Source organism: Astatotilapia calliptera, chromosome 7, assembly GCF_900246225.1.
Source record: "Astatotilapia calliptera chromosome 7, fAstCal1.2, whole genome shotgun sequence".
Classification (NCBI taxonomy): Eukaryota; Metazoa; Chordata; class Actinopteri; order Cichliformes; family Cichlidae; genus Astatotilapia; species Astatotilapia calliptera.
In genome coordinates, this window is record NC_039308.1 from 10939000 (window position 1) to 10953729 (window position 14730).

Below are 14730 nucleotides of genomic sequence, written 5' to 3' on the forward strand. Positions count from 1 at the left end.
TTGTCCATTTTTTTTTATTTCTATTTATTGTCTATCTAATTGTCTATTTTAGTGTAGCAGTACTAGAAAATGCCAGGTTGCCAAGAAGCACATAAATCAGCTGCTTCTCAAGAGTTTCTCATCATGTGTATGAACGTCAACTTGTCCATGTTGGACAGCAGCTGGCAGCACTTGTTTTCAATTTATGAAAGAGTTTCTAGGACCTCTGGCCCTGATAATTGACATGGATATATGGAGTAGAAGGGCCAGCGACCTTAGCTGCAGTTCAATACACTGGGAGTGTATGCCGTTATTTTTGTGCCACTATTCTGAGCGCATGTAAAAAAAATTTGAGCGCAAGTGAAAAAAAGTTTGCAGGTGCAAGTGTTGCATTTTGAGAAGAAATTTATTTTGAGCGAAGAAAAGCTGAATTTGAGCGAACAAAATTCATTGCTGCGTGCAAAAAATGTATTTCAGTGTTTGCTGAACACTGAAATCCACTGCTCTCAACGTGTTGCTCGCGCTCTCAACGTGTTGCTCGCGCTCTCAACGTGTTGCTCGCGCTCTCAACGTGTTGCTCGCATTCTCAACATTTCTGCCCGTGCGCGTTCAACTCTTTGTGTACGCCGTTATATTTGTGCCACAAAACCAGCCAATCATAGACTTGGATGCAAAAATATCTGATTGACTGTTTTGGTCTCCAATCAGCTCGAAATGACAAAATGCAATATCCCAGAATCCATTTAGTCCAAAACTCAAACGAGGCAGTGGCAGAGGAACACAGAGTGGCGGAGTTTGAAATATTTCTCTTTATGGGTCACGAAATAAACTTTTAAGATATTTTCATGCGATAATGGTGCTGTGTAAACTTCAAATACCTGCTCGATTCATCAAGACATCACATATTTCCATAATGCTCTAGCGTTTTCGGAGATGCCTGTTACCCACCAGCTGACCGGGTGGTCACTCGGGTTAAACATAATATGTAAAGCTCAACTGACAAAAAAATCGGCCGACTACACCACCAGGTATTATAGGAAAAACCATAAAGCCTTTGAACTAAAACAAACGCTGTTGTGACAGTGATGTACACCGTCTTGTTGGTATATATGTATGATTTGTATCACCTTCATGTTTCCAAACCGATACCATGACCAGCAGTTTTACAGCTGTGGCTCCAGCAAACATCAGCTGATACTAGAAATTAATTTTAAATAAATTCTAACAACAGCTTATCAAGCTTGAACGTGCTGTTGTTGTTTAGCACAACATCCGCTGGTTTCCTGTTTCTGGCGCAAAGTGGGAGATAAACAAACAAGAGAGACAGCTGATCATTGATCGGTTTTATGATTGAAGTAGCCACAGGAGAGGGAGGGAGAGAGAATGATGGGAGAAGAGGCAGCTGTGCAACGTAAAGACAGAATAACTCCAGCTTTGTCTTTTTTCATTCTAGCTGAAGTTTATGGGCTCAAAATGTGGTCATAAATATTTTGTACTTGTAAATCGGTTTTGTACTTGTAAAAAAGATTTGTGCGTGCGTAAAAAAGATTTGTGCGTGCGTAAAAAAGATTTGTGCGTGCGTAAAAAAGATTTGTGCGTGTGTAAAAAAGATTTGTGTGTGGACTTAGCCCAAAAAAAAAAACCCCTGCAAGTTACAAGTACGAATTTTGACCCTATTTTTCTTCCTTTAAGCTGATTGGTCAATGTCATGTCAATCACAAATTAAACAATCCAATCAGAGAACAGATGGGTTTGGCCGTCGGAGGGGCATTTTTTTGAACTGCAGGTCCTTGAAGAGTAATCTCTATATAAATATCCGATAGCAGTTAGGTCCCCTTACTTTCAGCAGCAGTTGAAAGGATAAAGTTGTGGTATGTCAGTGGTTAGAAATACCATTATTACTTTAGGATTAGTTAATGCTAATTGCTAACTAAAAGCAAAGGATCCAGAATTTGTTACGCTGGCTGCTGGGCTCTGTGGGTTTTTGCAGCAGCTCTACCTGTACTAGATGCACCTGTTCCTTGTCGTTTTTATCTCTGACTTTATGTGAACTACAAGAGTTTGTGGCTTTTTTTTTGCTAGTTCTTCAAATGTTCAATAAAAACATGTATGCTAATTCATAACGAAGAAAGCTTTGTAATGAAGACTGTCATTTCCAAAACACTGCCGCCCCCCCCCCCGCCCGCGTCCGCAGCGCTGTTGAAAAGGCTGTGGAAGTCCCTCTATTAAACACGTAGTCCTGTGACACAAAAATCACCAAACTCGGACGACCACAGACTGTTGTCCTTCGTGGTGATGAAGGAAAACGCTGGGTTGGCATGTAAAAGGGCATTTATTCCCTTCAAAGACCTGCAGTTCAAAAAAAAGCGCCCCTCCAACAGCCAAACCCATCTGTTCTCTGATTGGATTGTTACATTTGTGATTGACATGACATTCACCAATGTGAAAGGAAGAAAAATAGGGTCAAAATTCGTAGTTGTAACTTGCAGGGGTTTTTTTTGGCTAAGTCCACACACAAATCTTTTTTACACACACGCAAATCTTTTTTACGCACGCACAAATCTTTTTTACGCACGCACAAATCTTTTTTATGCACGCACAAATCTTTTTTACGCATACAAATCTTTTTTTACGCACGCACAAATCTTTTATACGCACGCACAAATCGTTTTTACGCACGCACAAATCTTTTTTTTACACACACACACACACACACACACACACACAAATCCTGATTTACAAGTACAAAACCGATTTACAAGTACAAAATATTTATGACCATATTTTGAGCCCATAGAAGTACGGTACTAATTGCATTCCTTTTCCTCTCAATATGGATGTATTGTAATTGGGCCAGCCCAGAGTTGATCATGACCAATTGGCTAATCCACCACCTTTCATTGTTTATACCGTTACAAAAATAAACAAACATAAAAATGAAAAAACACCATCAGCCCACCGGGCAAATGCCCGGTATGCCCAATGGCCAGTCCAGCTACACGGTCAGCTGGTGGGTAATAGGCATCTCCGAAAACGTTAGAGCATTATTGAAATATGTGATGTCTTGATGATTTCAAACTCCGCCACTCTGTGTTCTTCCGCCACTGCCTCGTTTGAGTTTTGGACGAAATGGATTCTGGGATATTGCATTTCATCATTTCGAGCTGATTGGAGACCAGAACAGCCAATCAGATATTTTTGCATCCAAGTCTGTGATTGGCTGGTTTTGTGGCACAAATATAACGGCGTACACAAAGAGTTGAACGCGCACGGGCAGAAATGTTGAGAGCGTGAGCAACAATCAAATCAATCAAGGCTTTATTCGCCACGTGCAGGTTGCCCTGCAGTGAAATAGGACCCCCCCCTTACACACACAACACAGACATCACATGGGGATACAGGTCGGAGATCGGTAGCGTTACAGAAAAAAAAAAAACACTGAAATATACACTACAATGGGAAAGTACAAGAGGAAAAAAAGAGACCTCTATTCATGCTGGGCTCCTGGGAGGACAGCATGAGAACAAAAAAGCACATAAATGTCCACAGCACAACATCGAAGGCGTTTGGAAAGGGAGGGGGGATGAGTGTGTGCATATCGGTGTATATGTATGTATGTGTGTGCGTGTCCAGAGTTCAGCTGAGACAGTGTCCTTCGCCCTGCTAGGCTAAGTAAACAGTCTTCCAGCCAACCCAGGTGGCCTTGCATGGAATGGGAAGGAACAGACTAAACACAGTCGTTATCAGGGTGTTCTTGTTCGGCTCCAGCCTTGCGACCGCAGCTGGTGACGAAAGGGTATCCGCATGAAGTGATGGTGCTTTTTACTTTAGTGCGAACAGCTCATATGAATTTCAAAGCAGTTCTAACAGTCCAACACTGGTCTCTCAATCTCCTGTTGGAGAACCGTGAGCTTTGCCATGATGTTATCAAACTTGCGCTCTGTGATGTTGTCATTCTTGTTCTCAAAGAGCCGATTCTGAGAACTAATGACCACAGTGAGCCTCCCCAAGATGTCATCCAATTTGTGCTCAGAGATGTTATTCCGAGCGAGCCGTTCTAAGATGTAATCCAGTCTGCACTCAGAGATCTTATTCTGAGTATTCACGGCAGCCGTAAGCCTTTCCAAGATCTTATCCGTGCTGCACTCAATGAGTCCATTTTGAGAAACTCACGCCTCTCCCATTGTTTCAATCCCAGCGGGCAGCCTTGTGGGGGTTTGAACAGCCGGTTCCGCTTTCTTAATTCTTCAATAAGTCAGGACCAAGCCAGCTCCGATCAGCAAGAACCCTGTTACCATGGTTCCGTATAGGTAAATATCTTCAGCACTCAGGCTCACCCAAGCCCAAACTTCTCGTTGAGAAAGGGGTGTCAATTGCATTCAGGGACCAGTTGATCAAATCCATAATTCCTCTTTTAGGTTTTAGAGAACAGACCGTGAGAGAGTGTTCCAGGGAAAAGTAATACAAAAAACCACGAGACTAGACTAGGACATAAGAGGCTAAGCAGGGAAGCTAAGGGAGAGGAGGAGAGGAGAAAAGTGCGACCGCCTTCGTCAAGAGTAAGAGCAGAAAAAAAAAATTGCGAGCGAGCGCAAATACAAAAACTGAGCGAGAGGGGCTGCTATTGTGTGTGTGTGTGTGTGTGTGTGTGTGTGTGTGTGTGTGTGTGTGTGTGTGTGTGTATGTGTGTGTATGTATGGATAATAGCAAACACTGAAATACATTTTTTGCACGCAGCAATGAATTTTGTTCGCTCAAATTCAGCTTTTCTTCGCTCAAAATAAATTTCTCCTCAAAATACAACACTTGCACCTGCAAACTTTTTTTTACTTGTGCTCAAATTTTTTTTACGTGCACTCAGAATAGTGGCACAAAAATAACACCATAGGAGTGGAGTCTGTGGGACCACAGAATGAGAAACCCAAGTTAGCCGGGACTAGTTGGTCAGTAGTGACTGAACTTTCAAGACAGATGGGCATGTTGACTTTAATACTGGCTATTAAATGAGTGTAGGTATTTACAATGTATTTATACCAAAACAAGGGATCAGTAATTTGAGCCATTTGTTGAGTTATAAACCGGGGTGTACGTAAGTGGTCTGCAGGTGCGGGTTCACAGTCAAAATAAAAGACGCGCACCAGATAAGAAGTTGCAACGTGTGTTTGGGTACATAGGATTTTCTGGAGGAGGACAGACATTTGTTCAGAACTCTTAAAGATGTTGAAGAAGCAAGCTCCTTTAAGCAATTACATTGGTGTTCCTCCATCTCCAAAGAAATGTCCAAAGGAGTCCAAACCGCAAAAGAAGCACGTATTCTCGGAAAAGTGGTTGCAGGTGGTGAGCTGGCTTCAAACAAATGATGGACGCACAGAGATGTGGTTCAGAATATGCAATGAAAATCCCACTCTAGCGGACAAAAACAGTGCCTTTTATATGTACGCAAACGCGCGTTGCAACTTCTTGTCTGGTGCGCATCTTTTATTTTGACAGTGAACGCGCACCTGCGGACCACTTACTGTATGGTCACCCCTGGTTATAAAGTTCTAAAAAGGTGGAATCCTGATAGATGAGCTATGAGGATGATTGCATTACTGTTGTCTCATCTGGGGTGGCACCACTGAACTCTTGGGAGCTCCTGCGGCTCATCACAGACAGCTTGGCGGTGTCTGCCACCTCTCCATTGGGTAAGATACCATCAGCAAACCACACGCGCTTTTGCTCACGAGGACAACCTAATAACACAGAAAAAGGAAGTGTCTTCAGGGGTACAGTTAAGGAAAACAAGTGAAAGGTAAAGCAGACTGTGTAAGAATAACCTTACCGTCATTGCTTGGGTGTTTAAGAACAGACACAGGCACCATGACAGTAGGTGGTGGGGAGTTTAGAGTACCAGCAGCACGGGCCTGCTGTAAAGGGGGGATTGTGCTGCAGTATTCAGATGGGACATTTGGGTTTGGGCTAGGACCTGTAGGACTCATCATCCGTTCCAGAGCCTGGGCTACAACAGAAGGATGCTGTTAGAAGCATGTTCATTTTTTTTTTTTTTTTTTTTTAAAGGTGTTAACTCGAGTCTAAAAAGCTAGTTACCCGACTCATTTAGATGTAGAGACTAGTTTCTTGAATATGAATGTCTGAATGTCTGTGAAATGGTGGCAATCTAATCTGAGGTTTTATTTAGATTTTCAAGTCCTCTTTAGAGTAAACTAAACTTCAGTGGTCAAATGATTTTTCGTTATTAAAGTTTATTGTATTTCTGGAGAAGTAATTAAAGGCTGTGCCTTTTGAAGAAACATGCTGGTTTTAGTAGTAAGGCACAACTTTTATTTTGAATGCAATCCATACATTTTTCCCAAGTGGCCCAGTTTACAGGTCTGTGTGACTGAGGCCTATAAGGCCCACTCAGCCTAAATTTGTCCCCTGCTACGAAGAACCAGGATATTTCTTTTTGCTTTAAAAAAAATAATCTACAATTAATCTACAATTAATTAATGGTTGTTACAAAAATTAAAACAAGATTTAAAAAAAGCATACAGAAGATAAAAGGGGGGGCATGTCTACTGCAATGGCTACAAGATTGTGAATAATTTTCCTGTAATTAATAAGTTGTGTTTAGAAAGTGCAAATGGTGGAGAACAAAGGAAAGCACTGCAACATATTATTATAGCTATATTTCATTGGTTTAATTAAAAAGGACTTCCACTTTCTGCGGTTCTGTTACAGATTTGGAAAATAAGTGAGGACACTGGAGAAGGAAAAAGCATCTCTATCAGTAAGTTTCTTCAGAGAAGCCTGTTGAAAAAAAGCTGGACAGTATATTAGCAGTATCTGACCAATAATGGACTAACACAGATATATATCTAAATGCGTCTAAATGCAGTTTAAATATTGAATTTGTCAAGTATATAATATTCACACAGACTTCCACTGCAGGAATTTTAATTAAGAAAATCCTGACAAATAACAAAACGCCTCTCAAATTAGTTCTCTTACAGATGGACATCGACTCCATTGTCCTGGCCTGCAGCTGGTAGCCCTCCATCTGTATTGCTGCCTCGGTGATTGTGTTGTTATGGAACGTGAACCACTTTCCACCTGCTCCACATTCCCTTAAGTGTGGCTCTCTAGCTATCATTACCAGCTGCAGTCCAAGATGGTGGAGTTGGAGTCCCTCTTAATGCAGCAGGTGAATGATACAGAAGAGTGCCGCTACATGTTTCCTCTAGCTCACAGACTAAAAGAATAAAATTGGTGGCAGCCAGTGGTACCCTTAAGCCGATACACCGATGGTATCAGTTCCAAAATCCTACGTTCTCAAACTATCACATTCACAAGATGTTCACAAAATGTAACCGCTATCCTTGATCATGAGGTCAAGTTTTAGGACGTACACTTATATATACACACACGTATAAATTTGAAACTCCTTCTTGCCTTGTTCTCAAGTTTCTGTATTCATAAAGTTCAGTGTTGGGGTGTAGGACTGTAGCGTACATCAGCATAACAGCTTTTCTAAAGCTGTGCCAGTTGGATATTGGTTTAGTCCCCAACATTGCTATAAGATGAGTTATTACTTTCAGGAAAACTGGCTATAGTGGAGAGGCTTTCAGAGCAGCTTTTCTCAGCGCTGCTGATCAAGCAATTATGTCGTATTATATTGATTATGTATCACATAGCTTTACTTATCCAGTATGTAATGACAGCAACAACAATGTCGCTTTCAAAAACACAGGAATGCAACCACAGCAGATTGAAACATTACAAAGATATTATTGTTATTTAGATCCTTGTTTCTATAATTTCTTTTAAGTAATTCAATTAGTATCAATAATTCAATTAGTATCAATGCAAGAACAGTTATTCGCCTTGCTGTGCAACGAAAGGATGACATGGCAGAAAAAAAGTCAACCAAGGCTTAAGGCTATTTACTGACCCCATTTTCAGTGCAACGGTAACATAACCAAATATATTACTTAAAATGGAGACAAAACACTGATTTGCAATATATGCACACATTCTAAACTCAAACAATCCAGCACAGCAGCAGTACAAAGTTTCCAACATTTTATTCATTACAAGTAAGAAGCATCTTACCTCATCATCTCCTCCTCAACTAAAACACAATTAATCCACGTTATGACAAATCTCTCTCGCCAACTGACATCAGACCAGTCCTCACAGCTTTTCTGAAGTGGCTCCTCTCGTAAATAATAACAGGCTATTAGCTGTAGGCTGAGGTGTATGCAGTAAGCCTCGTATACTGATGTCAGTGAGGGAGAGGAAAGCAAGAGAGGGGAGGAGAGGAGGAGCTGTGTGAGGGAGAGAAGAGAAGGATTGCAACACACTGCCCGAGCATCCAAAAGCCACTAAAGTGGACCATCTCCTCCTTAATTTAGACAGCATGTGAGCATCACATGTCCACTGCACTCGGTGGTCCTGTACTACATAGACTCACAAGCTCAAGGACAAGTAATAGTGTCCTGTTATCACTTTCCTCTGCAATCAACTCCCATCTCTCTCCATATCACTGCTGCAGTCCAGCTAAAAAAAAGGTGCCTATTTCCACGTCTTTTATTGTTACCAAGATGGTGACCTCAGGGAGAGTTAAAGAAAATGTTTTTCCCAGTCTCCAAAACAGCATCACTTAATCCTGTAATCAGCATTAAACTTTTACTGGAAAAAGTAAACGAAACTACCTGATCACCAAGCTCCGGCATGAGGAAAAGCTAACTTTGTAACTGTTCCAATCCACCGTTGTTTGTTTTACACAGCGAAAAATGAACTGTTAACTTAGTCTGATGTTTAAATTAGGTAGCCTGTTGAAGGCTGACTGTGGCAGCTATACCACTCTCTATTGCACTGATACTTGGAGCAAGCAGGAGTAAATCTAAAGAGGGGCATAAGGTGTACTAGACCATATTTATTTCAAGGCTTTCATCATATTATTCAGCTCATTGCAAGCACCTGCCTATACAGCATGATAACACTAAGCTAGCCAAGAACCCAGAATGATGTTGAATGCACACGCCAGCCTAGCAGCCAGACCCTAAACTTCAGGTAGCAAATGGATGAGCAGTCAGGCTGCAGCCTTTGTTTCTACCTGTTCATGTTTATACAGTAGAATCACTGTAACGAAGAAACTTCAGAAATATGTTAATGTGTAAATTGATTTACATCGCCCAAAATTTAGGATTCTTATCTTTGCTTTGTGCTGTCAGCTTTGTGTTCCTACCTAAATACTAAAGGAAAGCTTGTATGTGTTTTCATTAGGATAGAAATGGGGCTGGGTATTGATTTTGATTTCTATAATCGATTCAATTCCAATTCACAAGGTCCCTTGCAAGGTCGATTCGATTCAATTTTGACTCAGTCAGAAATATAATTCTGATCATTTATCAGTATATATCCATATTTTTATATCTATGTATAAAAACAAAGCTGACACTTGTGAGACTTCATCAGAGGTGTAAGGATCACGACAGATGCCTTTGTGTAACTGAGGACAAAACAAAGCATGAAGGAGATTTTCCTGGCCTATATTTTTATAGCAGATAACCACCTTAAAAATATACTGCAGTAGATCGATAATCATGAATCAACATAAGAACATTACATGATGCTGCTTAAGTAAAGCAGAGCAAAGTTACAGAGGTTTTATTAAAGACACAGCTAAGCAATAATTTGTAAAAGTTTAAATTCCTCCAGTACTGAACAGCAGAAATTAGGCTTTCTTGTCAGAGGAAAACTTTGTTTTTCTTCAATGCAGCCACCACATCTTCCTTTAAACGTTTACAGACAAACTCACTCATTCATTAGCATAGTTGAACACACAGACATACATGCACAAAAACACACACACCAAATCTACAAAACCATCAGAACTCATTTTCCCTTCTACTAATGTAAGAAACACAACCCATTGTTACAATGCAAACAATGTTAGATTTAAGTACGTCCAAACTTGATTTCAACTTTAACTCTAAAAGCTTTGACTCCAAAACAGGCATTTAAAGAAATGTGAGGAAAATATAAAGGCCAGCTCAAATGCTCTAACTTTCTCATGAGCTGAAACTGGTCCTCACAAAAGGACAAATAATATTTTTATTGTCTTTATTTATTGTATTTTATTTACTTTATTTTCATAATACAGTTTAATTTCATTACTCACTCATGTTTGGATGAGCAGTTAAATCATTTACTGCCCTCTGCCACCCCTGGAGGCTATTGCCAACTCTTTCTGTCTCAATTTCTCACCAGGGCCATCACAGGTGACCCCTTACACGCCGCCCACCACCTGTTTGACTCGCTATATTATCATGTATTTTATAATGGTACAACACATGGGGATCTTAATAAAGGCATACAAATAAACCAAACAAGAACCTTACCTCTGTGAATGGTGTCAAAGCAGAGGACACATACACGAGCCTCTTTCTCCAGGTACTTCAGTTTACACTTCCTGTTGCAGCACACAGCACAGTAAACCTGCCACAGAGGAGAGAGGATGACATTGACGGCATAGATACGCTACACAGCAATCTGCATGGACAGTAAATTCACGTCTGGAAGAAGACAACAATTAACAGGATGTTGAAACGTGTTTGTCTATCTGGTCCTTCAAACAGCATAAGATTGTGCTATAAACAATAGTAGAACCTAATCATGTCTGATTTAATAAGAGGCCTTTGAGGGACTTGACTCAGCACAGACCTATAGAAAAGCTGAAAAGAGAACTGCTGACTCATGCTCTCTGCTTACATCAATTCACTGTGCTATATTTGGTCCTCACTTCATCAGAAATTTTACCCTTACATGCTAAAAACTTCCAGAAATACCTTGAATTACACAAGAAGAAAAAACAGGCAATGCAAAACAGGCATTTATAAGAAGCTCATTAGGTAATCACTTCTATGGTGATTTATTTATCAGAATCACTTTTGGGATCTAGATTTTTATGATGGATGCTTTTCACAGTTTTCAGATTTTTTTTGTATAAAGTAATCAGGAAAAATCTGATTATTCAACAGTGAACTCTGCATTTCTGAGTCAATTAACTGTTTAATTGTAAAGCTGGGCATACTCTGTGTGATCTTTGGCCCATTTTGAGCATATTTTTCAGTTGTGCGACCGTTTTGGGGATCGGCCCAAGTTTCACCTTAATTGTGTGTCGTGCATCGTGGAGTATACATGGGGTAACGAGAAGCGATTAACACCTCACGAATAGCTCCCGATCATCAATCGTATGCTCGCAAGGAAATCAAACCTATTTGAAATCCTGTTGGCCCTTGTGAGGTTGTCAACGCAGCCTCTCACACTGCGCATGCGCAAACAGAAGTGCAGCGTGTGATCTGGACACAAGCGATAGAGGCATAACTTGTAGAACTTTATCATGACTGCACCAACTATGAAAAGAGTTGTATGGACATTGCTGCTCAACTGCAGCTGCCTGGTCAATGTTTTTCATAAGCAATTTAGCAAAGTTGATGGTGGTGGTGTGTGTGTCTGTGTGAGTAAAGACAGAGAGGGAGAGCAAGAGACAGATTTAGTGTTATAAGCTTCATGTTATGGACGCACAGTGTGAGCACTCAGGTCACATCAGTGCATCGGGCCATATAGTGTGAGACCCTGCATCATGACCGACGAACCTCTAACCCCTGCGATTTAATTGTACAGTTTGAGCAGGAGCTGAATAACGTGACTGAAAAAAAAACGCACAGTGTATGCCCAGCTTAACGGCATTAAACTGTTTAAGTTTCTCTTACAAATGACATTTTTAATCTCAATGAGATATTTACCTGGATAAATAAAGGAATAATAATTATGTGAAACAACAGCTGTATTGCTTTATTATGTAGCACTCTTTGTCTACCTGAACACTTGCATTTAACAAAGCTACCGAAGTCAGGTAAATGCTGTGCGGCTAGTGGCTGACTAATTACACTTTGCTTTGCTATTACTGCAGAAGTTGACTTCTTTCAGCTGCTATTTGCAAGGGGTTGCCACAGTGAATAGATCTGCATGTCTGAACTTGTATAAATTTTAGGCCAAATGCCCTTCCTGACGCAACCCATCCAGGAATTTGCATCACCTCCCAGTTTTGAAAGTGATACCTTCGCATGCTAGGCACTGGTGTTCCCTTTCAATTGATTCACTCGGTACAACACCTAAGTATGGGATATCACGCCCTTGCGTGTCTTGGCTGAAGAAACCTTTATTCACGCCTTTAAGGCGGATGACATGTGATGACACGCGCACGGACCCGCCTGCACATATAGCCGCTGTCATCACAGTCATGCTTCAGTTCTTATGCTCTTCACCTCGCTGAGAACACCTCTGCTGAGTTGGGCTAGCTAGCTGCTACTAGTTAGCTCCACTGTCTGCGGACTTGAACTTAGCTTAACTGCCCCTGTTGGTGTCAACCTCCACCACGTAGTTGGTCCGTAGGCTGCCCGCGGAGTGCAGCGTTTGGGTTTGCGTTTTGGAATGGACTCCAAACTGATGCGAGCAAAGCAGAAATCTTCTGTTCGCCCCCGTCTTCAGGGATGCGGTTTCTCTTTGCACAACAGCGACCAGCACAATGCCTGCCCTGTCTGCCTGGGGATCATCCACGCTAGGAGAGCATTGACGGAGCCTGAAGCCTGTGCGTTTTGTCGCTAGCTCCGGCGCTCGATCCTGGAAACACGCGGTGGCGTTTGTGGAAATAGTGCTGGGACGCTCTGCTGTTGCACGGCATGAACCTCTCCTTTCCGAGTCTGGAGCCCTGGCTTCGTCCAAGTCCGAAGACGAGAATTATCCGGTCGATGTCCGGGCAATTAGCTGGGCTGACCACATGGAACATGTTGACAGGTTAGCCGATGACGAGCCAAAACCATGCAGGAGCGCTGGCGGGCTTCAGCTTGGCATGAGCCCGCAAACTTTTAAAAGTTTTTAAAAACTTTTGTACGGTTTTATCGGTTGGACGTTATAGCCCCTTCGGTGGCTCATACTGTCCTTTCTGCTGGATCTATCGCTCACTAAGGTGGTGGTGGTCCGATTCCGGTTCGGTGGCTGCTCTGCGGGGCGTATATATATGTCCCATACTTACAGTTGTGGTCAAAAGTTTACATACACTTGTAAAGAATATAATATAATGGCTCTACCGAGCGTCCCGTTATTTCTAAAACTGATTTTTCTCTGAGGGTGATTGGAACAAATACTTCTTTGTCACAAAAAACATTCATGAAGTTTGGTTCTTTAATGACTTTATTATGGGTTAACAGAAAAAAGTGATCACATCTGCTGGGTCAGAAATATACATACAGCAGTGCTAATATTTGGTTACATGTCCCTTAGCCATTTTCACTTCAATTAGGCGCTTTTGGTAGCCATCCACAAGCTTCTGGCAAGCTTCTGGTTGAATCTTTGACCACTCCTCTTGACAGAATTGGTGCAGTTCAGTTAAATTTGATGGCTTTCTGACATGGACTTGTTTCTTCAGCATTGTCCACATGTTTTCAATGGGGTTTAAGTCAGGACTTTGGGAAGACCATTCTAAAACCTTTATTCTAGCCTGACTTAGCCATTCCTTTACCACTTTTGATGTGTGTTTGGGGTCATTGTCCTGTTGGAACACCCAACTGCGCCCAAGACCCAACCTGTGTGCTGATGATTTTAGGTTATGTTGAAGAATGTGAAGATAATCCTCCTTCTTCATTATCCCATTTACTCTCTGTAAAGCACCAGTTCCATTGGCAGCAAAACAGCCCCACAGCATAATACTCCCACCACCATGCTTGATTGTAGGCATGGTGTTCTTGGGGTTAAAGGCCTCACCTTTTCTCCTCCAAACATATTGCTGGGCATTGTGGCCAAAAAGCTCGATTTTTGTTTCATCTGACCACAGAACTTTCCTCCAGAAAGTCTTATCTTTGTCCATGTGATCAGCAGCAAACTTCAGTCGAGCCTTAAGGTGCCGCTTTTGGAGCAAGGGCTTCCTTCTTGCACGGCAGCCTCTCAGTCCATGGAGATGCAAAGCACGTTTGACTGTGGACAATGACACCTGTGTTCCAGCAGCTTCAAATTCTTGGCAGATCTGCTTTTTGGTGATTCTTGGTTGACTCTTCACCCTCCTGACCAATTTTCTCTCAGCAGCAGGTGATAGCTTGCGTTTTCTTCCTGATCTTGGCAGTGACGAAACAGTGCCATGTACTTTATACTTACAAACAATTGTTTGCACTGTTGCTCTTGGGACATGCAGCTGCTTTGAAATGGCCCCAAGTGACTTTCCTGACTTGTTCAAGTCAATAATTCGCTTTTTCAGATCCATGCTGAGCTCCTTTGACTTTCCTATTGTAGCGTTTGTATCCAATGAGCCCTATTTAACTGGCCTAAGAGAAGTCACCAGCTGTCATCACTCATAATCACTCACAAGCAGTTAAGAGGCCATGCTATGAAGCTCAGTTCACTGACAACTTTCTAAGTCACCAAAATTGCTAATTCATGTTGCCGTATGATTATTTTTGACCCAGAAAATGTGATCACCTTTTTCTGTTAACCCATAATAAAGTCATTAAAGAACCAAACTTCATGAATGTTTTTTGTGACAAAGAAGTATTTGTTCCAATCACCCTCAGAGAAAAATCAGAGTTTTAGAAATAACGGGATGCTCGGTAGAGCCATTATATTATATTCTTTACAAGTGTATGTAAACTTTTGACCACAACTGTATGTGTTGTACCGAGTGAATCAACTGAAAGGGAATTGAAGTTATAGACA

The 14730-nt window shown here is 41.5% G+C and overlaps 1 protein-coding gene across 3 annotated transcripts in view; it reads right to left on the minus strand.

Annotated features, from left to right (window-relative positions):
- zfyve16 (zinc finger, FYVE domain containing 16) overlaps positions 1–14730 on the minus strand; it is a 40394-nt gene that overhangs the window by 11542 nt on the left and 14122 nt on the right. For all 3 annotated transcript variants that reach the window (XM_026173011.1, XM_026173009.1, XM_026173010.1), the window contains 3 exons: positions 10365–10461; positions 5801–5977; positions 5572–5711 (listed from right to left, as the gene is read on the minus strand). In XM_026173011.1, the coding sequence (XP_026028796.1) occupies positions 5572–5711; positions 5801–5977; positions 10365–10461 (414 nt within the window). The remainder of the gene's footprint in view (positions 1–5571; positions 5712–5800; positions 5978–10364; positions 10462–14730) is intronic.